This window comes from Tympanuchus pallidicinctus, unplaced genomic scaffold, assembly GCF_026119805.1.
Source record: "Tympanuchus pallidicinctus isolate F22 unplaced genomic scaffold, pur_lepc_1.0 scaffold21, whole genome shotgun sequence".
Taxonomy (NCBI): Eukaryota; Metazoa; Chordata; class Aves; order Galliformes; family Phasianidae; genus Tympanuchus; species Tympanuchus pallidicinctus.
This window is the reverse complement of record NW_026294733.1, coordinates 3565534-3591243: the sequence shown is the minus strand read 5'-3', so window position 1 is coordinate 3591243 and position 25710 is coordinate 3565534. Positions and strand designations below refer to the sequence as shown.

Genomic DNA, 25710 nt, shown 5'->3' with positions numbered 1-25710 from the left:
CCCTTTGTGGTAAGTGGGAACAAGCACAGCCCTTTGTTTGTCCTTCAGTGGGAAAGGTCCCATTGAAAGAGACCACTGGCATTTGCTATGCTCTCCCCGATGTTTTCTCTGAGCATCCCCCAGGCCAGAGCAGAGGCAAAAGAGTTGGGGAGAAAGGGAACTGCATGCAGCTAGCAGAGCCCTGAGCCAAGCTGGCACCTTCTCTTCATTTGCACCCACATGCTGTACAGAGCTGCTGCAGGGATAAGAGAGAAAAAAGTCAGATGATGGGTAACACAATATGGAAGGGAAGATAACACTGCCTGTGGGGGTGGCTTGGCAATGGAGCAGCTCTCTGCAGATCTTCCCTCCTTTAGAAAAATAGGAGAAAAGTTAAAGAAATGAAGTAGCAAGCTGGCATTAATGGGCTCCAGCAAGAAGTTCCGTTTTGCAGGTTCTTCATGCTCATGCCTGTATTTAAATATCCTTAATTCCCAATGATTGTTCCAACATCAGGCACTGGTTGTAAGTGCAGTGCTATAAAACCAGTGGAGCCATGACAATCGATGTGTAGTCAGTGTGACTGTGCAAAAACATTGGTGAAAAGCAAACATGCCGCATGCAGTAATAAATTTTGCTTTTGGAACAAACACTTCAAGGGGGTACTCGGTTTCTATGTTCATTTCTTCCTTCACTGGAGCCTGACATGAAACTGGAATTATTTCCTCTCATTTACAGAGCAATCTGTCTGAACACAATAAACGCACATCAGCTTTGTTATTATCTAACAGAGAAAACAGTGGTTAACTGGCTGCAGTGCAGGGAAGGCTGACACAGTGCCTTTACTGTGTCTGCTCCATGGGCCGCAGGCACTGCCCAGCATGAGTCCATTACCAGGGATTTCTCAGATGCTAAGAAGGTTAAATGGCTGAAGGACTTATCCAAAAGTGATTGCTTTTATGATCCCAGCTCTCTCGTGTTGCAGAAACATTATCTTATTACCCTCCAAATCACTGATGAAGCTTTTTTTAATTGTGATTTGACTCCCCTGCGAGGTACCACGCTCACCATCTGGTGCCTGCTGGGTGTCTCCAGTGCCCGTAACCCCACTGGGCCAACATAGCAGGACAGTGAGGGGCCAGCAACCCAGGGCTGTATCTGCTGAGCTGGGAGGAGGGAGAAGTGAATACCTCCCTCCTTCCCCCAGGCTTCTCATCACCAAGACCTCCTGCAGCTGTTGCAGCCTCAATTTGCTGCCCACAGGTTGGGATTGAATTTGGTCCTTCACACATCTCATGGGAAATGCTTCTTTTGATGAAGCATGAGGACACGGATGCCCCATCTCTGGTGGCATTTGAGGACAGGTTGGATGGAGCCCTGGGCAGCCTGATCTGGTGTATGATTTAGTTGTTAGGAACCCTGCCCATGGCACAGAGCTTGGAATAAGGTGACCTTTGAGATCCCTTCCAACCCAAGACATTCTATGATTCTATGACATCTATACATAAACAAACATATCCTAGTGCTCCATGCATGAGCAGGCTGGAGCTTTGCATATTCTAACTCATAGAAATATTCCCATTGCACGGCAAGGAGATGGGTGAATAGCAGTAAGAAATATTGTACTCATTGAAAATGAGTGAGGGAATGTGATTTGGAGGAACACAAAGGCTCATCTTGTTCTCTTCTTCCTTTTCTTTCTCACTGTGTGAGACACCAGTTTCTACATTAGCCTGGCTCCCTTCCTTTCCCTTTGTTTCCAAGCTGCCCATTATGGTCTGCCTTTTGGGTGGTCCTGTGTGGAGCCAGGAGTTGGACTCAACAACCCTTACAAATCCATTCCAACTCAGATATTCTATGATAAGGTCCAGGGGTAAATCAGCAGACCCCATTAGCCATTAGTCCAGGCAGAGAGGAGCTGGTGGCTGTGGTTGTCAGTGGTAGGCCAGGAAAGCAGGCTTGGAGCCAGGCAGGATGGGAGAAGATGGGTGGACAAAACACACTGGTAACACCCAACCCTGGCAGGCTGTGGAGTGCTGAGGACTTGAGTATTCAGCAATTTTGTTAGGTTTTGTGGCCATATCTTTGTGCTCCTTACAAGGAGCTGCGAGGATTCCTTATCACAACCAATGGCAGCCAGGATCCGGCCAGCGCAGCTCCAAAGCACAGCAACTTTGGAGTTGCTCCCTAAAAAAAGCCATAAATTTTCATGTGGGAAAAGCAACTTTCTGTTTCTCGTGTTGTCTCACGCTGAGCTGATTTCACTGTTCTGACTGACACTTTAAAAGTTTGCAGATTTGCCTGAGGCACGTTTTCAGCATAGAAAAACCTCTATCAAAATGGTTGAGGTTAGCCAAAGAGATAAGCAACTGGAAAAAAAAGAAAAAAAAGGAAAAAAAAAGGGTTTTCTAAGGAAAACATCAAACTTAAGGTAGTCTGGAATTTCATCAGAATAGCATTGTGCTAATATCAGCTGGGGAACCATGCATGCAGAAGTTTGTGATCTCATATACGCCAGGATAAAACTAATGCACATCCCAGGGAATAAATTATACTACTGTGGATTTATTCAGCTGTAATAGATCAACATTTGTCCCTGAGCGACTCCAAATTTTCTTTCCTCTGTGCACAGCCTCTTCCCTGCTAATGCATCCCCACAGGAGGGAACACTTCTGTAAGCAGGAAATGGGGAAGCAACCCATGCCTTTTGCTCAATGGCAGAATTTCAAGCGCTTAATGTGTACAATTGCTCCATGACAAGGCTTCATGTCTCAGATGAATGCAGATATGTAATCATGGCCCCATATGGAAAGAAGTGTTAAACTAGAATTCAAGATCTGGAACAAAAACTCCTTGTGGCTCAAGGGGATTCATTCCTCTGTATTTATCTCCTGAAAAAGCTTTGTTGTGTTATTCCTGAAAGGGATCAGTTGTCCATACTCTGCAAGCACTCACTACCTCACATGGCAATGGAAAGCAAGGGGTACAACAACACAGATGGGCATATAATTACTTGGATTTTAATTCATTGCCATCAGCAGTGTCCCACCAGGAGCCAGGGATAGCGGCAAGATAGGACCTACTGTCCCAACCACTTTGCTGTTCCCTTTGCTCATGCAAGCCCCTCAACACCTCTGGTCCCAGGTCGCATTTCAAATGGAGAAGCAAAGCCAAGTGCAATGGTTTAATGCTCCTAATCCTTCTGCATGAGGGCTGGACACAGGTCAGGCCCAAGAAAGATTCATTCTGAAGGATAGGAAGGGAAGAATTGCTCTCCCATCTGGAGCACAGTGGGTATTTATGCAGGAATATCACCTTTAATCTTTTCTTTCTCAAATGATTGTGATTATTAGCCTTCATAGGACGACTGCAAAGAATCCCATATATCCAAGATTCGAATACGGTTCTCCTCACCCTGCGATTCCCATGGTGGTGGAATTTGGGTGTAGTTTACTGTATTAAGTCTATTCTACCAAACTCAGAACTCAAATTCTCAAAGCCTGCACAGTTATTCACAGTCACAGCTCTCTTCTACAATCAGAGCAGTCCACGGGATGGTCAGGATGAGAGAAAAAGCTGATCTTCATTTCTGCCAAATTGTCTTTAGCTCCACCTGAATGCTCCCATCCGTGTCTCAACACACAACTTGTCCTGCAGTGGTAAACAGTGGTTTAGATTAGAAAATTATTCTTCAGTTCCATACTTAATTACATAATTACTGCTTGTCAGCTCAGATCTAAGAAAAGTCAGAGACTGGCCAATTAAAAGGAATAATTTTTTGTTCTAACAAAAAATACTGTCGTATTTTATTACGTCCTCCTTGAAAGCAAATGTTTTACTGCAAAGCTCTGACTGCAGTTATCTATCACATGGGAGTCCAATGGTAAGGAACAGCACTTACAGCATTAAAAATGCAATCTCTGTGTGTCAAACCCAAAAAGTATGCCTCCTGGCAGCCTCCATGGCCTCATTTTGGCTGCAGAAGGAATAAAATCAGAGCTTGCAGCGATATTCCAGTATCAGCTCCTGCTATAGCTCCTGTTATCCAGGGAGACAATGCCAGGAAGAAACCTGGCATTTAAGTTTGCCTTAGCACTGTGAATATTCAGGTCTATCCAGAGCAGACCATACATCATGAGACCCATTGACTTGTTTCTTTTTCCTGCACAGCACTTCCATGCACTGCATACACAAGCCAGACAGCTTGTGTATGCAGACAAGGCAGACAGCAAGTGTGGCTCATACCCACCTCAGATAACTTCAGCACTGAGAAATGCTCTGCAGCATCACACATTGTTCTCTTACCTTCCTTAAGGAGTAAAGGTATAAGTGTTATTTTGATCAACTTAGCTGCTGAAACAATCAGTCTGCTTAGTGTACTGGAGTTATGGATCAATCTATTTGAAGAAGCAGCATAGCAAGAGGATGCCAAATTTATAGAATCATAGAACAGGTTGAGCTGAAAGGACCTTTAATGGTTATCTGATGCAACTCACCTGCAATGAACAGGGACACCTACAGTTCGATCAGGTGCTGAGAGCCTCATCCAGCCTGGTTATTGCCACCTGAGGAGGGAAAGCACGATAGACTCAAACTAAAGGAGCCCTTTGCAAGAAATGAGGCCCAAAGAAAGGAAACCCTCACCTCAGAGCCCAGAAATAGCTTCTCCAGAATGACAGAAACCCTACCAGCTGGGGGAAGAGAGAAACTTCTCCTCAGCCATCCCAAGCCAGCCCTTGGCTGCTGCCAGCCCCCAGGGTTTCCCTGGTGATCTCTTCCTGTGTTTAATTCTGAGCACAGCCAGCCAATGGGGGTGGGAAGGAATCACCAGTCATTTTGCAAAAGAAAGTGACTGAAATATTCAACGCTCCATTGATTGCTGCCTGTGGCATGCAGAGCGTTCCCCTTGTTGTCCCGCTGCAAAGCAGCAGCAATGGGGCTCTGCAGGGCCTCTTATCCACCCCTACACCACTCCTGTCCTGGGCTACACCCTGCAGGAGGGTGGGAATCCGGCCCCAATGGCATTTCTCTCCCCAGATGGCAAGCTTGATAACTACTGTTTATGTTCTATTTGCTGAAGCATGACTGCACCGGGACAGGTGGGGTGGAGACAAGGAATGGAGCTGCTAGGGGGGTGAAAAGTGTTTCTTATTTCAGATCAAATCACATCCTACAGTTTATCCCAATCTGGAAGGGAAAGTGAGGCAGAATAGACAACTTGTATAGAGTGCTGTGGAAGGAGGAAGAAGGAATTTGCTGAAAAGCTGCAGGAGGCTCCAGCAGGCAGGAAGGAAAGCACTGCAGCCTGGATACAGAAAGCTGCTCTTCTGAAAGGTCAGTGAAAAACCCAGGTTTAAATTGCTGAAGTTTCAAGGTTTTTGGGAGCACATCTGCGTCTGCATCCCGCTGTTTGCAGGGAGGTGCTTTTACCACTGCTATATGCTTCTCAGGCTGCCTTTTGCTACATTACATCCCCTCAAGCAAGAAATAGGGATGAAAGTTTTTGCGTGACATTTTTCTCAGCAGAATTCATCCTCTTATTGTGGAGAACTTTTTTACATGAGCAAAATCATAGAATCACAGAAGGCTTTGTGTTGGAAAGAACCTCACAGCCCCCTAACCCCAATCAAAGCCCTGGGCTAGTTGCCCCCCACCAGATCAGGCTGCCCAGGGCCCATTCAGCCTGGCGCAATACATTAATTTAGAATACCTTTCACTGAGCAGCAGTTTCAGAGCCCAAAAGCGGTTTCATTTGTGTGGGGTGAGATCACTTTTAATCCAGCGGGTTTAAAGGGAAATTGCTGACTTGACGGATACAAGAAATCTGATGGAAACCTGGGACACCCCACATAATGTGCTTTCATCTTTTGAGAGTTACGGGATCATGTTTGGAACAGAACAGCTATGGAATGGCACTGTTCTTATTCTTCAAGTTACAGTTGCTGTGTGGCCACATAAGTGACATCACCGAGAACATGTTGTACTGTCATTATGCTAAAAACCAAAGTATTACTGGAAAGAGCTGCCTGGCGAGATTTGAAGCGGTTGTTTGAGATTGCAATCAGATTTGGGTGCTTCTGCAAATCATTCATTTGAAATAATCCAGGACCGTCTCCCAGTAACTATGTTATTAAAGCTGTTCATCAGCAAAGGCATTTACTCTCCCATCTCCTATCTTTTGTACAGTTTGTGAAGTCAGAGACCCAAATTAGCATAACACACTTGCCAAGGGATGGGAGAAATGTATTCAGATTTAATCTAGTGATTCTGGCTCACTCATACTAACAGCTCCTTCACCAAGGCCGTGGGGTTAACCATTAACCTCTTCTATCTACAAACAGAAAAATACCTTCAGTCACGAGGAAATGGTGCAGAAGGGAAGGTTACACCGGTTCCAAGCAGCAGGTTACAGCTGTGGGGCAGTTAACGAGGGTTAGGGCACACATAAAAAGGGTGGCAGCAGGTTGGTCCTTCTTGCTGGTCCTGGCCCTGATCGCCGACTCTGCAGCAGGTAGGAGGCACTGCTGGGTGCAGCAAGGGGAGTCCTGGGGGAGCGTGTGGGGATGGACTTTCTCCTAGCAAAGCATTACAGAGCCAAAGGAGGGTGGCAGGAGGGCTCTGGCAGGAGTGTGAGGAAAGGAGGTGACAGGTAAAGGGACCTGAAAAGGAGCAGGAAAAGAGGGGTATGATGATAAATGAAGATCCAAACGTATTATTGGTAGTGTAAAATGTATGCAGGAGAAAGGAGTTGGAAGCAAATATTGTTCAGATAGAGGGACAGAAAGCAATAATGCAGAAGAGTCCATCCTACCTGGCCCATAGTACTGAGCGGAACAAGAATGTTCCCCACAGATCTGTCCTCCTCTTCCTTCACAGGCAGGGAGGTGCTGGGATGGCCCCTGCTTAAATCACAGAACATATATCAGCCCTGAACCAGCTGGAACGAAGCCAGCATCTTGCTTTACATGCTCTTCTTAAATCATGTTTCTGCACCAGGGAGGGGCACAACTGCAGCCCCTGCACCCACTCCAATCCCAGCTGCATCATGTTGGTAATGCAGAAGCAACCACAGTTTTTTTCATGTAGGTTTGGTTTTGTTTTCTTCATTTCAAAATGAACCTGCTGACAAAGCTGAAAGCAAAGTGCCAGGCTGCTGTTAACAAATTGATGCTTCTGTCCTTTGGCTGAGCCCTTCCAGCACGTCACTCCTAAAACAACTCATTCTTGATCCAGAACACCGGTGGTGGGATTCTATCAAGTGGCTCAAAAAGAAAAAATAATTCAAAAAGCAACAATAAGAGTTATAAACAGAGTCCCCCAGTCTATTAAACCAAGGCAAATTGACCAAAGTAAGAGTCACCAATAAATCTACCATTGCACATTTCACCTGGTCACATTCAAGCAGGACGTCGTTGTTTCAGACCCCAGCTGAGAGAAGGACTGGCAGCTCCCACAGCACTGAGGACTTTCTCCTGCTTCTAATAAGAATTCCCATCTGCCTCCCTGGTGTGATCCCAAATGAGGGCAAACAGAAAAGCAGAAGCCATCCCCGCCTTTAACATGATCGATACAACTGCATGTATTTAACAAATGCCATGTAGATTGCTTTATTTGACCCTCTCTTCACAAAATAATTTTATTATATGTATGAAAGCAGCTTACAGGCAATCAAGTTATGAAAACATTCACGATACATAAATACACAGACCTGATGCAGGATGTATATAGTTCATTAGACTTTGAGATTTTTTCCTCTCAGTTCTCTTTTCCTGACAACATTTTTGTTTTGTGTTTTGTTTTTTTTTTTTTTTAATATATATATTATGAAAAGTTTCTCCAAAGGGTATCTGTGCCATTCAGAAAGCAGAGCTCTGTCCTGGAGTGCTGCTGTATGTTGACTCCCAGTGTTCCTGTTGCTAACGTTCACTGCTCACTTGGGGCATTACAGAGGGAAAGCAGCAGGGAAGGGCCACGGCAGTTTTTGAATTAAACACAGGCATCTTTGTTTTTGAGCTCACGGGGCGTTTTTGAGGTGGGGGCTGCAGTTCCGTCCATAGTTAGAAAAGTCTTAATTCAAATCAGTAATGAGGCACTATTCCTTATTTGAAGGGACTACTGATGTGGGAATTACTAAAATGCAACATCCTCCTGGCCTCCAAAGTAAAGCACTGCATACCCTCTTGAACTCAGACTGAGAGCAGACAGCATGATCCCAGTGGTGCTGCCAGAAATAATACAGATGACAACGAGGTTTGGCATGTTTACTACCATGAAACCAATTGTGTTTGTTTGGAAAAGATATCCAAGACTTGGAATAAGAAAAGTCTGAGAAAGCTGTTTATCTTACATTAATACAAAACGTTATATACTATGAATTGTTACCTAAGTAGCTTTTCTTCTCAAATTGGATTCTCCTTAAGGTTGTAGCCATACTTAAGGTCTGTACAGATCCACAAACTTGACATTCTAGCAAAGTCTCTGTAACATGAAACTTTTTTAAAAATAAATAGCAGCAATTTCTTGTTATTTGTAAAAGGGAAGAGAATTCACAACTCAGTCAACGCTGATCCTATCTTTTGAAAGAAATCCCACTTGAAAACCAAAGCCTGTAAGGAAACGAGCTCCATTCCACATCAGTTCTGTTGATTCCTTGGTCTCTCGCTAAGCTTCTCAGCCTTCTTCCATCCCTCACAGCTCTCGAGGCCATCGGGGCTTTCACAAAGTGCTGACTGGTTGTCTGGCCACAACGCAGTAATGACACTCCAAAAATATCCCATCATTTAGACATCTTAAATAACATAAATAAAGCTAGATCTGTAATAACATATGAAAAATATCAATTTAAAACAATAAATAAATAAAACCAGTATCAACATGTTAACTCCCAAAGCTTTAAAAATAACCATTCTCACTATAAGGCTCAATTATTTTTTCAGAAATAATTTTAAGAAGGCCTCTACCTCCCTTTACAATCCCTCAGCCTTTAATTAGGACCTGTTAACACCCACTATCACAAGACACAGCAATCCTTTATATTCTAGTAAACATGAATCTTTAAATACTTAACATTTATCTTCTGCCTCACTTCAAGCAAGAAATTGGCCTCTCTAGGTGCAGAGGAGAAGCAGTATTATTTTATCACTGCACTGTATCCAAACCTGTGTATATTCCTCAGTACGAACAGCACGGTTTAACATCCATCTTTCTAACCAATTTTCAGTACCTTGTTGCTGTTTAGTGTTTTAAATATTAAATTTAATGCCAGGAAAATTCATTCAGGGCTTTATGTAGATGTGTACTTCTCCCTAGAGCTTAGTTTCATACAAAAAACCGTATCTTTTTTTTTTGTTGTTAAAGATTATCACATTGTACACTATTATGTTTTGCTGGGTACACCTTACTGTTCAGGTTTTATGCTGCCCATTTTGTGTAATGGGATTGATCTTTTCCAAAGAAACATCAGCTTCATAATCCAAAATACCCGACAGTGCTGGAGACATTTTGTCCAAGGTCTTAGATAGTTCACCTTCTTCTTCCTTTTTTAGAGGTTCTTCTTCCGGACAGATGATTGCATGTGGGATCAGATAAACCAGATTCGACTCTTTGGGGCTGGAGCCTTTGGGCTCATGTTGGCTTGAGAAAACAACTGCTCCGTTGTTGTTAATGCTAACAGTCTCTATAGCATTGCCGGACATCGGGCAGAGCCTGTAGCATCCTAGCAGGGTGGAAAATGCCTTGCGGAAATCAGCGTTGAAGGCATAAATGATGGGGTTTAGGGAAGAATTAGCCCATCCAAACCAAATAAAAACGTCGAAGGTGGTGGAGTTAATGCAGAAAGCTTCTGCTCCCTTGGACGGTTGGGTGGGCTCACAGAAGGGAATCATGCAGTTCAGCACGAAAAATGGCAACCAGCAGCACACAAACACCCCCATGATCACCGACAAAGTCTTTAGAACCTTTGTTTCCCTCTTGAAGGACATTTTGAAGTTGCTCTCAGGTTGCTGACAGTCCATGCTGCTCCTGTTGCCACTTGTGTTCTGGCAGTTCTTGGCATGCACTGCTGCTCTCTCCAAAGCTGAAATTCGTCGTATTTGCTTCTGAGCAATCCGGTATATCCTTGTGTAGGTTACTATCATGATGGCCACAGGTATATAGAAGCTAATTAGAGAAGAGGAGATGGCATACATCCTGTTTAGGCTAGAATCACAGTTGTCCATGCTTATACCTTCTAAACTGGCATTCAGGTCCAAAAAGCTCGTGGTTGTAGCCTTGTGCCAGTTGAGCTGCACAGGGATGAAGGAAATCAACACAGACAAAGTCCACGCCACACTGATCATGATGAAGGCTGCCTTGGGGGTCATTTTCCTCTCATACCTGAATGGGCTGGAGATGGCCCAGTATCTGTCCACACTAATGACACAGAGATTTAAGATGGAGGCTGTTGAGCACATAATATCAAAGGCCACCCAGATGTTGCAAAATGAACCAAAAGGCCAGAAACCAGCGATCTCTGACACAGCTTTCCAAGGCATGACCAAAACCGCCACCAAGAGGTCTGACACGGCCAAGGAGATGACAAAGAAGTTGGTCACTTTGGACCTGAGGTGGCGAAACCTAATGACAGCTGCGCAGACCAGCGTGTTTCCCAGCAGCGTGGAGAGGATCAGCAACGAGAGGAAGCAGCCCGTGAGGATCCGAAAGGAAGAGTCCCTTTCCACAAGCAACCCTTCCCCATCCATAGTGGTGTCGTTCCAAGTCATAGTTTCTCCTGAGGGAAAATCACATCATGATTTTCATGACGACATCAGCTCCTTTCCTTACAGATAGCAGACACGAGATGTCCGAACAGACCAAAGGCTCTTGGTTATGGTCCCCTCAAGCCCAGATGGACTTCATCCACTCTGAATCTCCCTGAACGACATTGAAAGCTCTACAAGCAGGAACTGAAAATGCACAAATACAGTCACCTCCACAGAGGGGTTTTTAAGCAATCCCTTCAAGAACACAGTGCACCACCCCAGCATGAAGCAGCTTAATTCAGACAGCTCACCTGCAAATGTTCTGCTGCTGTCCTCTGCGAATATACCCCACAGACAGGAAAGCAATCACTTTTTCATGCTTGCATATTCCCACTTAAATAGACTATTGATCGAGTGTTTCCAGCGTCCATTGCACTAGCCCTTCATATTTACTGATGCGTGCTGTATGAGGTGCTTTTCCTCTGCTTTGGTTCCCTAAATGTCTCACTGATTAAACACCCCATCTTTCCTCCTCAGCACACTCCTTTACAAAATCCACCAGTTCTCTGCTTCTGGGCAGCATCAGCGAGCAATTCTTCACTTTGTTTCAAGTTTTACACTTCCAGAGACAAAGGAAATAAGCATACAGCAGGTGTGTTTTAAAGATTTTCAGTAAGAAGTAGCTCAGATTATTTAGTTTTATTGAAACGAGAAATTCTGGCTCCTACCTTTCAGCTTCGTTTCTGTTTGCTCTGGGATGCAGGGCCGCCTCTTCTCCTCATTTAGGTTTGGAATTGCATAGCAAATCTTACAAACAAACCCAGCATTGCATCAGGTGCAGGCATGTGTTGTTCCCTGAAAGCGTCAATCGGCAAAGGATGAGCTGCAAAAGTTTAGTCCCCAGGAGTTAGTCCTGCAGCCAGCAGTGGAGCAGCGTTGGTGGGCAGTGTGTGACAGACCTCATCAGTGTGTGCCCAGCTACCTCCATCCCACGGACCCCATAGATTGCTCTGCAAACTTTGTTGGCTGGCTCGGTCCCGGTGGCGCTTTGTACATCCCATCAGAAGGAATCATCCCAGGCAAAAGGCACAGTATTCCCAGCACCAGCAAGAGCCAAGTCGCAGTTGTTTCTTTCTTTCTTCTGTCGTTCTCTGAAGGGTGAAAAAAGGGAGAGAGGAGGAGGAAGGACCTGAGTGAGCTCTCCTCTGCACGAAGGCGGTGGTGCCAAGAGTGCTTCCTCTTCCAGCAGGGTCGAGTGGCTTTAGTGCTTCTCTGCCAGGTTACAGCTCTCCATGGCAGCACGGGATAATCTCACCTCCTCCTCAGAGGGGCTGCGCTCCGGCCGTCGGAGCAGCCGGCTCCAGCATGCTTTTCCCTTTAATAACAATGCAGGCGGAGCAGCTTTTCACGCTCTCCCGGGCCACGCATCTCCGGTGCCGGGGGCTTTTCCTCCGTTCGCCCGGGAGGGCGGCCCCGGCGCCACAGACTTCCTCCTGCCGGGGGCAGGGCTCGGCAGCATCGCCCCTGAGAGAGCTCTGTCCGTCCGGCGTCTCCTTCCTAAAGGATTAAGACAAGAGGAAGACAGGGTGAAGGCACGCAGAGGGCACAGAGCAGCCCCCCTTCTCCTGCTTTCACATCGTCGCTCGGACGCAGCTTTCCTTGGGCCGCTTCTCCCCGATTTTTCCGCTTTCTCGGGGAATAAGCAGGACGCTGAGCAAAGCCGGGCTGCAGGCGTTGAGCGCACACGGGATCACTTTGCCCCGCCGAGCTGCGGGACGCTGCGCGATGCCTCGGCGCTGCGAGCCAGCCGAGCCCCATTCATTGACGAGTAAAGTAAGTACCGGCACCCAACTTATGGCTGGGCGATGCTCGCAGCGGTGCAGACGGCGGGCTGCAGGCCGAGGCACCCCAGACGAGCACCGATAGCCCGGGGAGCACCGACAGCCCGGGGCGTACTCGGCACCCGGCAAAGCAGGGTACTCACCGGAGCGGGATGCTCGGGTCGGCCCGGGGTGACGGCGATCGGCAGCAGGGGCAGCGCTCCGCTCCGCTCCCCTTCGCTCCGCTCCCCCCCCGCTCGGCTCCGCGCCACCTCCCCGCCGCCCCGCGCCCCCGCGGCTCCCGGCGCAGCCGCGGCCACTGGGCTCCCTCTCCTGGGCGGCCGCGGCCCCGCGCCCCCCCGTCGGAGCGGAGCGCACGGCAGCCCCAGGGGCGCGGGGCAGGGATGCTCCTGTTGTCCCGCCCCGCCGCTTCCCCCGGACGGCTCGGCCGGTTCGGCGGGGAGAGGACCGGGAGGAACCTCAGGGAGCGGCTCCGAGAAACGGGTCCTTGAGATCACCGCTGAAGAGGTTCAGAGAAAATCCACGAGCAAACTTCAAACCTGGATCTCTGTAGCAGACGGAGGGCATCGCCGTCCCTACATATCGCCTCAAGGGCGGTTTCCCCAGGCCGTTCCGGTGCCTGAGGAGCCGGGTCCTGACCGATGTCCCAGAGCAGGAGTGGGGACAGCAGAGCCGCGGCTCTGGAGCTGCCGACAACCCCGGAGCTGCACCTCCTGACGGCAGATGTCAGCTCTGGGCAGATCCCCTTCTGTCTGCGAGAGAAAACTCCTCGCAGAGCAGTTCACCTGCCCGCAAAAATGTGTCGTTTCAGATCGTGTTTTCTTCTTTACAAACATCACTCCGGTTCAGCAGTAAGGACTGAAAAGCAGAGCGGTTACATCTCGAGCCCTTTCGTTCTACAGAAGGGATTTTTCAGTCTTACCTGAGCCGCGAGAGCCAACGAAAGCAGATGAACACAATGATTTGCAAGTTGCTACCTTTGTGTCATAACCTCACCTCAAACAAATGTATCAGAAAATGAAGATAAACATCACGGGGTGGGGGGGTTGAAACCCCCGAGAAGAACAAATAAGTTCACTAAGTTGTCAGGATTCATTTCCTGGGTTTCAGCATTACTGAAGTTGTTTATATGCCAGCTATAATTTTTCATAATGTCAGTTAGTGTGGATACAGTGCTAAACTAACCCTGACTAGCTAACTAAGATGCTTGCTTTCCCTTCCCCTCTCTCTTTCTCTCATTTTTAATTCCTTCTCAGCAGGTATCATCCCTCCTTCTTATGATCCTGTTCTTTAATCATCGTTCATCCCCAGAGGAGGATGAAAAAGACAAAAAGTGAATTCTTTGTTTTTCAGTAATAGCAATGCCTAATGAAAGTCATTCTGGGCTTTCCTTTTATAATTTTGAGGGGGCTTTTTCTCCTTTTCTCCTCAAAGCACAGCACAGGTGAGATTTACTGCATGTACTTATCTTCTGAAAATGCAGCACACTGCTGCTTTGGAGCAGAAACCCTGGGACGAGGGGAACATCGCCTTCATAAGAAGACACTGAGAACATTCTCACATTCCCCATTCATTTAATTCGATATTCATTCCAGCAGCCAGTCTTTCTCATATCTCATCCCTAATTTCATGTGATCATTTTGTGGATGAAATTCAGGTCTGGCTCAGCTGAGGCCATCACAGCGCCGCAAAGCCCCTTAAACCGCTCTGCAGGTTACAAACCCTCCCCTTTCAAACAGGGCACCCTGCTGTGCTCGTTTGCCACTTCAGCTAATTTGTGAGCTTTTAAAACTTTCATGACTTAACAGTCATACCCCGGTGAGGCACAAAAGTGAGATCCATTAAACCCTTATTGCTGTTCAGGTAAATGTAGCGGTGGGATCAGGCAGCCAGTTGGCACAGCTCTGGGAGCCATTTCTGCAAAGGATGGGTTGGATTTGCTTTTTGCTGCTCTCCAGCTGATGTGCCCTCATACAGCGCTGAAGGATCAGCTCACGTCCAGATCAGAGCTTGCCCAAAGCTGCCAGCAATGGGACAACGGTGCAGGTGTGTGAGACCCAGAAATACACAGAAAATTGGTTTAATTTTCCCTATGCCATCACATGTAACAGCTGCTTGATTTTGTTTAATGCTTTTCAACCACTGCTGAAATCAAAGCAATACCCAGGAAAGGAAATCTCGTGTATCTCTGCTACCACCCTACAAAACATCCGTTGCTCCTCTGAGACTCTTTTTGGAGAAACGCCCACTGGGTTGGCATGAAGATTAGAAAATACACATAGAGTAGCACCTTGATCCAAATGATCTTAATCCAAACAGTAATTAGCTGCTAGAAGACTGAGCCAGAGCTGAACGAAATCCAAAGCTTGCGTTCAGAGATAAGTGTGCTTTAATCTATCAAACAGCACACAGACAAAAGCTGGGGAAAGGCGGCTTGATTTACAAAATAATATTACAGTCTGTGGATGCAAACTGTACTCACGTCACTCTCAGGATGACGTCTTGAGTCTGCATGCATGGCATGTATTAAACATCAAAACAGCTGAGGTGGGTTAGCAGAAATAATGTCTGAAAGAGCTGTCAAGTTTCTAAATAACTGGTTATACTAATAAACCAAGATAACTTTAGCCTCAATTTAACCTTCTCGGAAAAATCAAGAGATTCTGGAAATGGAGCAGCAGCTCTGAACTCTCTTAGAAGATCAGCGAAGCACGTGGCTGAACTGGTAGTGTCACGGTTGGGCATTCCATGGGAAAAGCACAGCAGTGAGTACGAAACACGAGGGAAAGATGAGAAGCAGAAAATAGGAAAACCAACCCACACATCAGGGTCTCGAGCTCCTTCTTGTATGATGAAGACCCATCAGTAGGGAGAAAGAGTCAGTGAGAGAAGGGATTTCTTGTCCCCCAACACTGATAACAAGGCCTAAATATTCACTACTGTGTGGATTTATTTTATTTATTTATTTATTCATTTATTTTGGAGTACCATAATCTGTAAAAGAAAAGGAACAATGTTCCATCTCCACGTGTCCTGAGCAGTCAGTCCAGGCTCTGTTCACACATCCCCTACCCACATCATCAATCCTTCCTTACATTTCTAGTGTAAAACCCAAACCAAAGCTGGCTGATTTCAGCTGCAGCCTCTGAGATTTTACAAGCTCTTTTTGGACTGAAGAGGAAGACAGAAATGAAAGGGAAATATCCACCCTGGGGACAGGGCAGCAGCTGAACAACCCCATAGCCCACCAGCAGGATCCCTCCACAGCTGATTGCTGAGGTTTGAAACAGCACACAAAAACCAGCACGTCAACCCAAAAATATGGACTGTCCCCTCTCCACTGATGTATGCTTTATTTGCACGTGCACCATTTTTTTTATAGTGTATGGCTTGCATTTTTTCTTTCACTCCATGGACGGGCAGAAAAATTGAATATATGAATCAAAAGAGAAGTCACGGCAAAAATGACAGCGCTTTTAATGTCAAAGATGGCTTTGACACATTAATTCGTACCTCAGAAATGAAATAAAGCCAGCGCTACGGAATGATTCATTAGAATGAAATCAACCTGAGAAATAATGAATTCCGAGTGGATAAATAAAAAGAGTCCAAATGGATATATTAGCAGCAAAACTCTTCACAGCTGAGTGTTACAGTGATTTTTAGCAGCAGTGGATCAAGCTACAGATAACATAATTTTCTTAGCAGATGGCTTGGTAGGTGGCACTCGACTCCTAAGCTGCAGATTTACTCCTGAGCTGCGTGCCAGCCAGCAGCACTAAATGGATCCTTCTCCCATATTCTAGCATAGCCCCTGAATGGTGGCTGGAGAACTGCTCCTCTTCCATCAGAGGACTTTTGTTCTTTCTGATGCAGAACGTGTGATGATGAAAAGTGGTGTTGGCACTAACCTAAGCCCAGTGCCTCTAATGGTTAGCAGAGTAGGTAAGAAAAGTATGACTATTACCTTCCAGCTGATGATGTATATATAAGTGCACATTACTGCATATCCAGTATGGTCATGTTCTACAGCCCTTCTATAGGCAGGCTACAAAAATCCTTGAATTAATGAGAATTAAAGGAAATATGAAAAATAAAAAATAAGAAATGGAATGGGATGGAATGGAATGGAATGGAATGGAATGGAATGGAATGGAATGGAATGGAATGGAATGGAATGGAATGGAATGGAATGGGATGGTTGGAAGGGACCTTGAAAGAACATCCAGTCCAACTGCCTGAACTTTTCAGGGCTAACCAAGAGTTAAAGTTTATTAGAAGAGCATTATCCAAATACCTCTTAGCACTGATAGGCACAGGGGCAGTGTTTGATCTGTGTTTGACTGTCTTCACAATGAATAAATTTGTCCTAATGTCCAGACTGGTGCCAGTAGAAAAATAAGAATCCAAACCAAGGTTCTGGCTTTAGTCTCTTTATTCCTCCTGTCACAGTTTTGACCAGAGCTTTTGATACACCCAGAGATCAGACTGGATTACCCCAAACCATGACACAATCCCAAATTCATTTTCACCCTACCTTGTCTGCATACTTTTTCTGTTCCAGCCTTTGTGCCAGTCTGGTCGCACCAAGTAGAACTGGTTCACCTCAGTAATTCAGTAATATCTGGCTCTTTGCAGCCTGCCTCTGTGTCCTTGGCTTTTCCCTGCCCTGTGTTGCAAAGAAAGAAGTTGCTGTAACAGCAGCTCCAGAGCAGTGTTTAACAAGCAATGCTTCCACTGACTGGAAATGTTCCCTTCATCCTATCATCCATTTGTCAAAATCCATTTCAAGATCAGGGACCTCAGTTGCCAACAACAGACCTCAAAGCCAGTGAGCTGCTCACGCTCCAACCCTGCGAGTTTTAGCGGCTCTGGGCTTGGAACACATCAGGGTTTGGCTGCACCAGCACAGCTATTCTCATTCCCTAATGCTTTTCTAGAAATATCCCAATGATTTCTATTAACTGTACTCGATTTCTAGTGATTCCAACCTGTTTTCCAGGTGTTCTCTTCCGCTCTTTAGGAATTTCTCATGGCTTTCTAAGGATTGTGCATTTCTTCCTAGGACTCCTCTACTACTTTTTAGGAATTCACCCTTCCCTTTTAGAAATTGCCCTCTTAGTTTTCCAAAAATTTGTAGCCAACTTTCTAGGAATTCACTTTTTGCTTCCTAGGATTCTCCCCAGTGCTTTCTAGGAATGAAATTTGTTTTTCCAGAGTTTCCTATAATTTTCTAGGAATTCCCAAAATCTTTCTAGGAGTTTCCTATGGTTCTCTTGTCACTTTCTATATGTTCCCAAGAATTTTCCTGCTGCTAGGAATTTCTCACTGCTCTCTCGGTATTTCTACCAGCTTTCTAGGTACATTTATCATGCTGTGAGATGTTGATCCATGCTGTTAATGCTGTTGGATGCTATCAGGCTGGATCTTAGGAAAAACTTCTTCTCAGAGTGATCAGGTATTGGCACAGGCTGCTGAGGGAGGTGGGGAGTCACCATCCCTGGAGGTGTTCAAGAAATAGATGTGGCAGTGAGGGACATGGTCAGTGGGCATGGTGGGGAGTGCTGGGGATATCCTGGATGATCCCAGAGGTCTTTTCTACCATAATGATCCAATGATCTGCAATAGAATATGGCATGCTATTCAGAGTTGTCTGGTGCTGTCTTATTTTGCCCCATGTTGTGTTGTCACGTTGTTCTTCACTCACATTTCTGCATGCCCCTCCATGTTCTGGCATGCTCCTGTGCATGTCAGCTGATGCTGCTGCATACCTGGTCCCTAAAGGATGATCAAAATTTTGTCCAGCACAGCTGAAGCAGCTGGGACATCCCATGGGATGGTGCTAAAGCAGGAGGGACCCACACCTCCTCTTGCTCCATACTCCATCCATCAGCCTGCCTGGCTGAGAGCCTTGCTGCCAGCAGTGCTCCAGGCTGTGGACAATTCCATGGGAGACATTTTTGGAATAACCACATCACAGAGGAAATGGCCCCTAGTCCTCTTGAAATTCTGGTTTATCCCTTTAAAAGTAGTGCTGTGCCCCTTCTAAATGCAGGATGGCTTTTCACGTTCTTCCTCTTGCTTGCCATAGCTGTGCATGTTTTCATCTAGGTAAAGGGGAAAATTTGGTATGCATCAATTTAGCTTGGCACAATATAGCATGAGTAAGCTGAAGTTAGGTTCAGATACCATAAATAGAGCCAAAATCTTTAACTGACTTTGCAAGTAATTCTCCACTAGAGTTTATATAAGGGCTTATTACAATTTATGTTATCAAAAAGCGTTGTGTTGCTCATCTGTTGGACCATTTTTCCCTGGTTAATAGTTTATTCTTTGGCAGCTGAGACTGTTGGAAAATAGGGTGGAGGTTTTTGATATACTGACATGGACTCACAGAAATCTCTAGTTCAGAAACAGACTTTGAATTTAGGAGACTGTACTGACATGCCTTCCAGTCTGGGGTTTGGATTTCCTGCATAACATTAATGCACAGTAAGTCAGCAGAGCAGAAGAAATGCTTTATATATATGGTTCACCCTTATTGTGCTCCTGATAGTAAAACACAGCACAAAGCTTTCACACGCACCTCCCATCAAGTGAGTGCTAAAAACAGTTCCCAGAAATGTGGCTGGGTTCTTCTGGCAAACCTCTGATAACAGTCAGCTTGGTGCCAAGGCTGGTTCCTAACACCATCCCCAGAGCCAGCTGCTGAACACACTCCAGCTCCTTGCTCTGCACCTTCAGAGCCGTCATCACACATCGTTTCCCACCCGCTGTACAACTGCCTTTCTCACGGAGTAGAAAAATCTTGATACGTTCCATGCTTGCTGTTTGTGATACAGGGCTGCAGAAAACCTTGTCCTGCAGTGCCACTTACTGGATATCTGTGTTAATAACAGCAGTGCGCAGCAGCTCTGTTTTTGTCATTTGATTCCCAGCCCCAATTTGAAATGGCAAAATACATAAAATTATTAGGGTCCAATGTAAATATTATGAATGCGGTGAAGCTTGAAGAGAGTGAATACAGTAAAACTCATTTCTTAGATGAGGCAGCAGCTGTACAAAAACAGAAAAGTTCCTGCTCTAATTCGCATAGGGAAAGGTTTGCTCTGCAGCAGTCTAGAAATTCTTCCAGGTGAAACACAAAGAGGGTTAAATTCATACGTAGTTCAACAAAGACAAAGGACTGAAGGTACACCTGAAGGTTTGCAGGAGTCTTCTGGAAACAAGACGATTGAAAGGAACACTTCAGCAGGAACGAAGGTAGCACTGACTTCATGCATCCATTTCAGTCTCCAGAGATATGCTCCCTTAAGTACCATTAATACTTACCCTGTAATTAACCCCAGTCCATATGAAAATGTGTAAGAAGACACATGCTTGAGTTTACTGACCAAATCATGTGGATTTAGTCTATATGACTGTCTGTGTGAGGGTTTTGGGAGGGAACGAGGACTTCAGAAGAACAAAGCTGTATTACCCAGCTGCAGATCAATATGCTGCATCCCACATCGTGGGGTCCTCCCCTCCCAGTGCTCTAAGGCAGAGCTGGCTGGGAGCCACCACAGCCTCTTCCAGCCTGTCTTATTTTACTTCAAAGAGTCTATGAGCATGGAGTGTCTGTTTTTTGGCCTCTGCATGTTGGTGAGCTATTCTGGCACACCAACAAGGTAACCTAGCACAGTTTGCAGAATATTCATGGGATGTAACACAGCTCCATCACAGCACGCTTTTCCCATTCCCAAAAGACTCAATGTGAGATAGGGGATGACACCAGCTCACATGTTGCTGACTTATCAAACTATCATAACACTATCAAACTGAGACTCTAATGAGCTTTAATTGATTTGTGAAATGAGCTAGCAATCCATTTTGTGCATCTATCACCGTGTTCATCTAGAAGCTGGGATGTAGAAGGAATGGAAACAGCCTAATTGAGTTTCCCTAGCCTTTTTTTTAATCTCAAATGACGGCACATCTCATAACCATCAGAGAAGCTATCAGATGGTACAAAGAGAAAACGAGGAGTGACCATAATAACCAAAAAGAATGAGACACTCTGTGATCCATTCCTCGGCCTTTTATTTATTTAAATCCACATTCACTTGACATTTTTAAGGCACCACATGCAAGAAAGTTTTCATCAGCTGGAAGAAATTTCATAGTAATACAGTTTCTTTTTTCTTTTTTCTTTTTTTTTTTCCCTATTTTTATTTTTTAGGATTAGGATCTGAGGGTGAATTATTTTTCTAAGGGTTCAGTTACTGTGGTTTCCTATGAGCATTTCCCTGCTGCTGGCTGTTTTCTGCAATACTTATTAAAGCAGGAGTAACGAAAATGAGAAAGTCCATAAACATCCATCTTTGTTGTCAAGGTTGCCTTCGGGCCAATGGTTCTTTTGCCTCTGAAGTTGTTCCTATTAAACTGACTGATGATCCAATTTGTTCACTAACCGAGTACTGCCATCTTGCTACAGAGGTGGCCAATAATATTTCAAGAAGAAATAAAAGCTTTTATTCCGTTAATTATGAAAGTAATTTCACAGCCTCAGCTGCCTGAAGAACTTGAGGCCACATTCTGCCACGAGCTGCCAGCAGAGCAGGGCAGGTCTGTCCCATCAAGGAGCTGCTCAAGCCAGACACCTTAATGCCACAAATAACCCCAAATCACAGAACATCCCAAGATGGAAGGAACCCACAAGGATCATCGAATGCAACCCCTGTCCATACACAGGACCACTCAAAATCCAAACCCTGTGTCTGAGGGCGTTGTCCAAACACTCCCTGATCTCCAGCAGCTCAGAGCCGTGCCCGCTGTCCTAGCAGCCCGTTCCGTGCCCACTGCTCTCCGGTGCAGGACCTTCCCCTCACCCCCACCTGCCCTCCCCGGACGCAGCTCCACGCCGTTCCCTCCAGCCCCGTCGCTGCCATAGAGAGCAGAGCTCGACGCCGCCCTCCGCTCCACGTGAGGTGCCACGAGGAGCTGCAGGCTGCCAAACCTTCCCTTCAGCCTGCGCGCACGTTCTCCCCACAAAGGCAGAGAGCATCCCTGCAGCCCTCCTACTACACTTGGTCTCCAGTGCAAAGCTGTATAACGCCCTACACTTCGTTTTACTGCCCAAGATGACTGCTTAGCCGGCCGACCCCGGCTCTCCGCCCGGACTCGCTGGGCGGAGCGGGGCGGAGCGGAGCGGGGCGGCCGCTCTTCAAGCCGGCCCGCGCAACGCGAGTCTCTTCCGGGCGGCAGGGCGGCGCGGAGCCGGCAGCGCGCGGGGCGCAGTGAGTAGCGACAGTGCGGGGCGCGGGGCCGGGCCGCGGGTGGAGGTTGTCGCCCTGCCCGCTCTGCCACCCCCGTCCTCCTCTGGGAGGATCCCAAGCCTGAATTCGCCCCTGTTTCCTGAAAGAGGATCCTCGGGTTCCACGCCTTCTCAGCACCCCCGAGCTGCCCGCAGAGCCGGGTGCCGTGTCACAGGGCTGGGAGCCGGGGGTTCTCAGTAGGAGTGTTTATTTTGTTGCTATAATGATGAAGCAGGAGGGAGCGACGGCTGGCTTTGTAGCAGTTTAAAATTGGCTGTGCGGTTCCTATCGGAAATATATATATCCAATAGTAACAAAAGCTATGGCAGAAGGTCATGAACGTGTCTGGGTACGGCCTGATAATCCTACCTCACCTTACCGTAGAGCTGTAGAGGCAAGCTCGCAGCAATCAGCAATGACACAAAATCAGACCTTGAGTTAACCCTTCTTAGCTTTTTCTCTCTTAATGTCGAGGAGGGGTCGGTGTGTGACACATCCCTGCGGTATCCATCCCGCGGTGTGAGCACAGATGGCAGATTGCAGGCACGCGCTGCTGCAGCTCGGGCATCTGGAAACGGCTTCAATAGAGAATGATGAAATCTCCCACCAAGTGACACGCCAAAGATGGCTGCTGTTTTGAGGAGAGCCCCGGCAGCAGGCACTACCCTTCTAACGCAGACTGCTGCGTCTGTTGCTAGGCTACAAACAGGATGTACATTTATAAGCAAAAAAGTATCTTGCAGCGTTGCCACGATTTGCCTTCTCCAGCGCTCAATTTGTTCTTGTGATTGCAGAAGGAAGAAGCGTAGTGTAAAGATTTTTTTTTTAAATTTTTTTTGTAATCTAAATAGGTATTTACTGGATGGAAAGGTTTTGGGGGGAGGAACGCTTTGCAAGTGTGTTTGTTAGCATTTGGTGCGTGTTGCATCATACTTCTCTCAGTGCTGCTTCTGTCAAACTGCGATAGCAAGCATAGTGCAAATAGAGGAATACCACTGCTTAATGATCCTGGTAAGTCTGAGAGCTGCTGTTTTGCCATCACATAGAAGTGCTTTCCAACTATCCTGGCTTGATTGACATCCCTGGAGAATGCATTCATTGTGTTCCTTCCTTTGCCAGAACAATTGAAATATGAGTATAGCTGGGTTTGCATTTTTGCTGTTTTGCTGTTGCTTTACCAGAGTATTGTAATTTTAAAGTAGAATGGGTCACCTTTTATTGATCAGGAGGAAGTATGTTTCCTGTTTTTCTTTTTTCTCCTAAACCAACTAGCCACTGTTCTCATGGTGTTCCTCATGGAAAACAAAAATACTGGGTTTCTTTGGGAAACAAAGGCCTAAAAAGGGCCAGTATGTTATTGGAGGAATAAAAGTGCCTAACAGAATCTTTCTGTAGTTTCTATCACAGCACCATGAGAGGTGCTTCAGGAGAACTGAGCTCTGCAGTAACAAGCGAGTGGCCGTGGTTGCTTTGATTTATAAATGAGGCAGAGGAAGAAGAGAGCTGTTCCTCTCCCCATTTTGTAGCAGTTGGTACTTTTCTGAGCCTAAGGCTTTTTTCCAACCTACATCTCTTGTTTCCCAGAACAGGACATTTTCACAGCCAGCTGCTGCGGGAGTGCTTTGAAGGACGGAGATCTAGGAGCCTAAAAGTGTCGCACCTTGTCTCTCTCTCTTCTCTCTCTCTCTCTCTCCATGAATCTGCACGTCAAATGATTTCAGCAGCACATGGCTCCAACTTTAGAGCTATTCTGTAATAGGATTCTGATACGTGGGTACTGCTGATGCCTTCTGTTTTTAATCGGTTTTCAGAGAGGGAAAGAAAAGGGATTTTGTTCTCCTTTTTCTGAAAAAAGAGCACTTAGCTCCTAGCAGATTTTGTGAATCATGATCTGACCCAAATGCCTGAAGTGAGGGATCTAAGTCCTGGTAAAGGGTACCATGAAAGTTCCATCTTTCATTCAGCGTTTGTGTTGGCTACTTTATTCTCTTCTTCTACGAAGGCTACTTTGAGTTCTGTGAGTATCACGTGTCCAATGATGTCTAAGTAATGTTATAAATGATTTGGTCTGAGGAGCTGAGATGTGAGATGTTGCAATGTTCATTATCACACCTGCACTGCTTTAGGCACAGCCTTCTATTCTCTCAAGCTGTTGTCCTCCCCAGCTTGGTGTTTGCTTGCTTTCTGGATCTGCATGCAAGGGAGGTGAAAGGCCAGTCTCATTTACAGAGTCCACTAAAATAAGGGAAGGTACTGGAGCTGATAATCTGGACTCTGGCCCCCATAAAACCAAAAAGGAACAGCAAATTCTGTATAGTGAAGCAGTATCCTATCCAAACTGAGAGCATTTGCCAAAGGATCCCCACTCGAGAAAATCCAGGCCTTTGTATCTGTTCAGGAAAGCCTATTTCTGGGTGAGTTTTCAGGCTAGTACCTCTCAAAACATTCTCTCAAACAATATAACGTTTCTCAGCAATTGCAGGCAGTTCTTATCTTTTAGCCATTGTCAGAATCACCTCCCTGCTCTTCTGAGCAGTGGCAGAAGCTGTCTGCATCACTCAAGGAATGGATATCTTGACACTAGGGATGCTTCTTGACTCAGAACAGCAAATACAGCTTTCAGAAACATCAGGATACTCACTTGTGTCATCAAGAAATTTCCTTTTTCAGAGCTCTACTTTCAGCTTTAGGTTGGATATTGGAAAAAATCAGTGATGTGTCAGGTGAAGTTTTTCACTTGCAGAATGGATTTTTTCAAGATTTGGGTTAAAATACAGGATATAAGTAACATAAGGAAAGTAGCAAAGCCAGTTTCCTCATTCGAGCACTGCTGCCTGAGTGTGGGTCGCCCAGCTTGAATTCACCCCTTAGTTTATGAGTCCTTCAAGTGCTCTGTTAGAAACAAATAGGGTTCACATTTTATAAAACCTCATCTTTTGCTTTCAACCACGTTTCTTTTCATCCATGTCAAAATGAGCACTCAAATGTCTGGGTTGCTCCAAACTGTCTCAGATGGTCCTTGCTACTCTTTTGACTGTTGCTGCAGTGTGAGAAGCGATCTGTGGCAGTCAGTGTGCTGTCTGAAATGCAGTTTGGAAATAGAACGCTGCAGAGTGGAACTGACAACTCCTGAATCGGCATTTTTAAGGATTGTTGCAACTGCTACTGTTGACCTTTTAAACAAGGTTTAAAGTCTCCTGCTATTGCTGCTGATTCTGCAGCAAATTTAAATGCAGCCTTTGTACTAAAATTGTTGATCAAGCTTTTGTGGGTTTTATGTAATTATTTTTTAAGAGAGGCCAATCTCACTTCATTCCAAGCCCTCTTTCCTTCCCATTAATGTCAGTTTACAGTGGGAACTTGCAGGCAGTTTCATCTGATCAAAGGACAGCAGGTTTAGGTGTGCTTAGCACTGGGGCATTCTGTTCAAGGTCACTTTCTGATTGGAAAGAGGAGTTGAAAGACACGGTCAAGAAGCGATTCAATTTCAAAGAAAGATGTTTGTAGAGGGTTATTCAGAATACAGAGTTGAAAATTTCTCTGCAGATGAAGGAAAACCTTATTTTTGGCTGTGAATAAATAAAGCTTCAATATTTTGATGAGTTTGTAATCAAAAGAGTCTGTAATCATCTTGCTGGTCCTGCAGCTGAACTCCTGGCAGCATGTTCCAGCAAGCCACAGCCATTCCCATGTGAGAAGCTGATGAAGCACGTGATTGGAGTTAGCATTCTGAAAAGATGCCTTGATATGCACAAATGGCTGCACTGTGAAACATGGATGGTCGCTGTGTTGGTGCTGGGGAGCTGCAGTGCCAAACTGCAGGAGCACAGCTCTGCCCACAGCAGCTGCAACAAT

The 25710-nt window shown here is 45.8% G+C and overlaps 2 protein-coding genes and 1 long non-coding RNA gene across 7 annotated transcripts in view; 1 reads left to right on the top strand and 2 right to left on the bottom strand.

Annotated features, from left to right (window-relative positions):
• Positions 1-1583: 1583 nt before the first annotated feature.
• LOC128081658 (uncharacterized) lies at positions 1584-6839 on the bottom strand. The gene is made up of 4 exons (XR_008207309.1): positions 6791-6839; positions 6329-6638; positions 4476-4544; positions 1584-3630 (listed from the first exon to the last, which is right to left on the bottom strand). It is a non-coding gene; the product is annotated as an uncharacterized LOC128081658 (long non-coding RNA).
• Positions 6840-9380: 2541 nt separating this feature from the next.
• On the bottom strand, positions 9381-10890 carry DRD1 (dopamine receptor D1). Its single transcript, XM_052685089.1, has one exon. The coding sequence runs from the start codon at positions 10737-10739 to the stop codon at positions 9384-9386; it is 1356 nt and encodes a 451-aa protein (XP_052541049.1). The 5' UTR covers positions 10740-10890; the 3' UTR covers positions 9381-9383.
• A 10829-nt stretch (positions 10891-21719) lies between these two features.
• The window catches only part of SFXN1 (sideroflexin 1), a 20155-nt gene continuing 16164 nt past the window's right edge, over positions 21720-25710 (top strand). For 2 of the 5 annotated variants that reach the window (XM_052685099.1, XM_052685102.1), the window contains exon 1: positions 21720-21837. The gene's annotated coding sequence lies outside the window, so the exon portion shown is untranslated. Of the gene's footprint in view, positions 21838-22738; positions 22867-22909; positions 24270-25710 lie in introns of those variants that run through there. The other 3 variants (XM_052685100.1, XM_052685103.1, XM_052685101.1) reach the window with 3 other exon arrangements.

What these genes read in the sequence shown, in the direction of transcription:
- DRD1 (XM_052685089.1), bottom strand. Translation starts at nt 10,739, where the DNA reads ATGACTTGGAACGACACCACTATGGATGGGGAAGGGTTGCTTGTGGAA.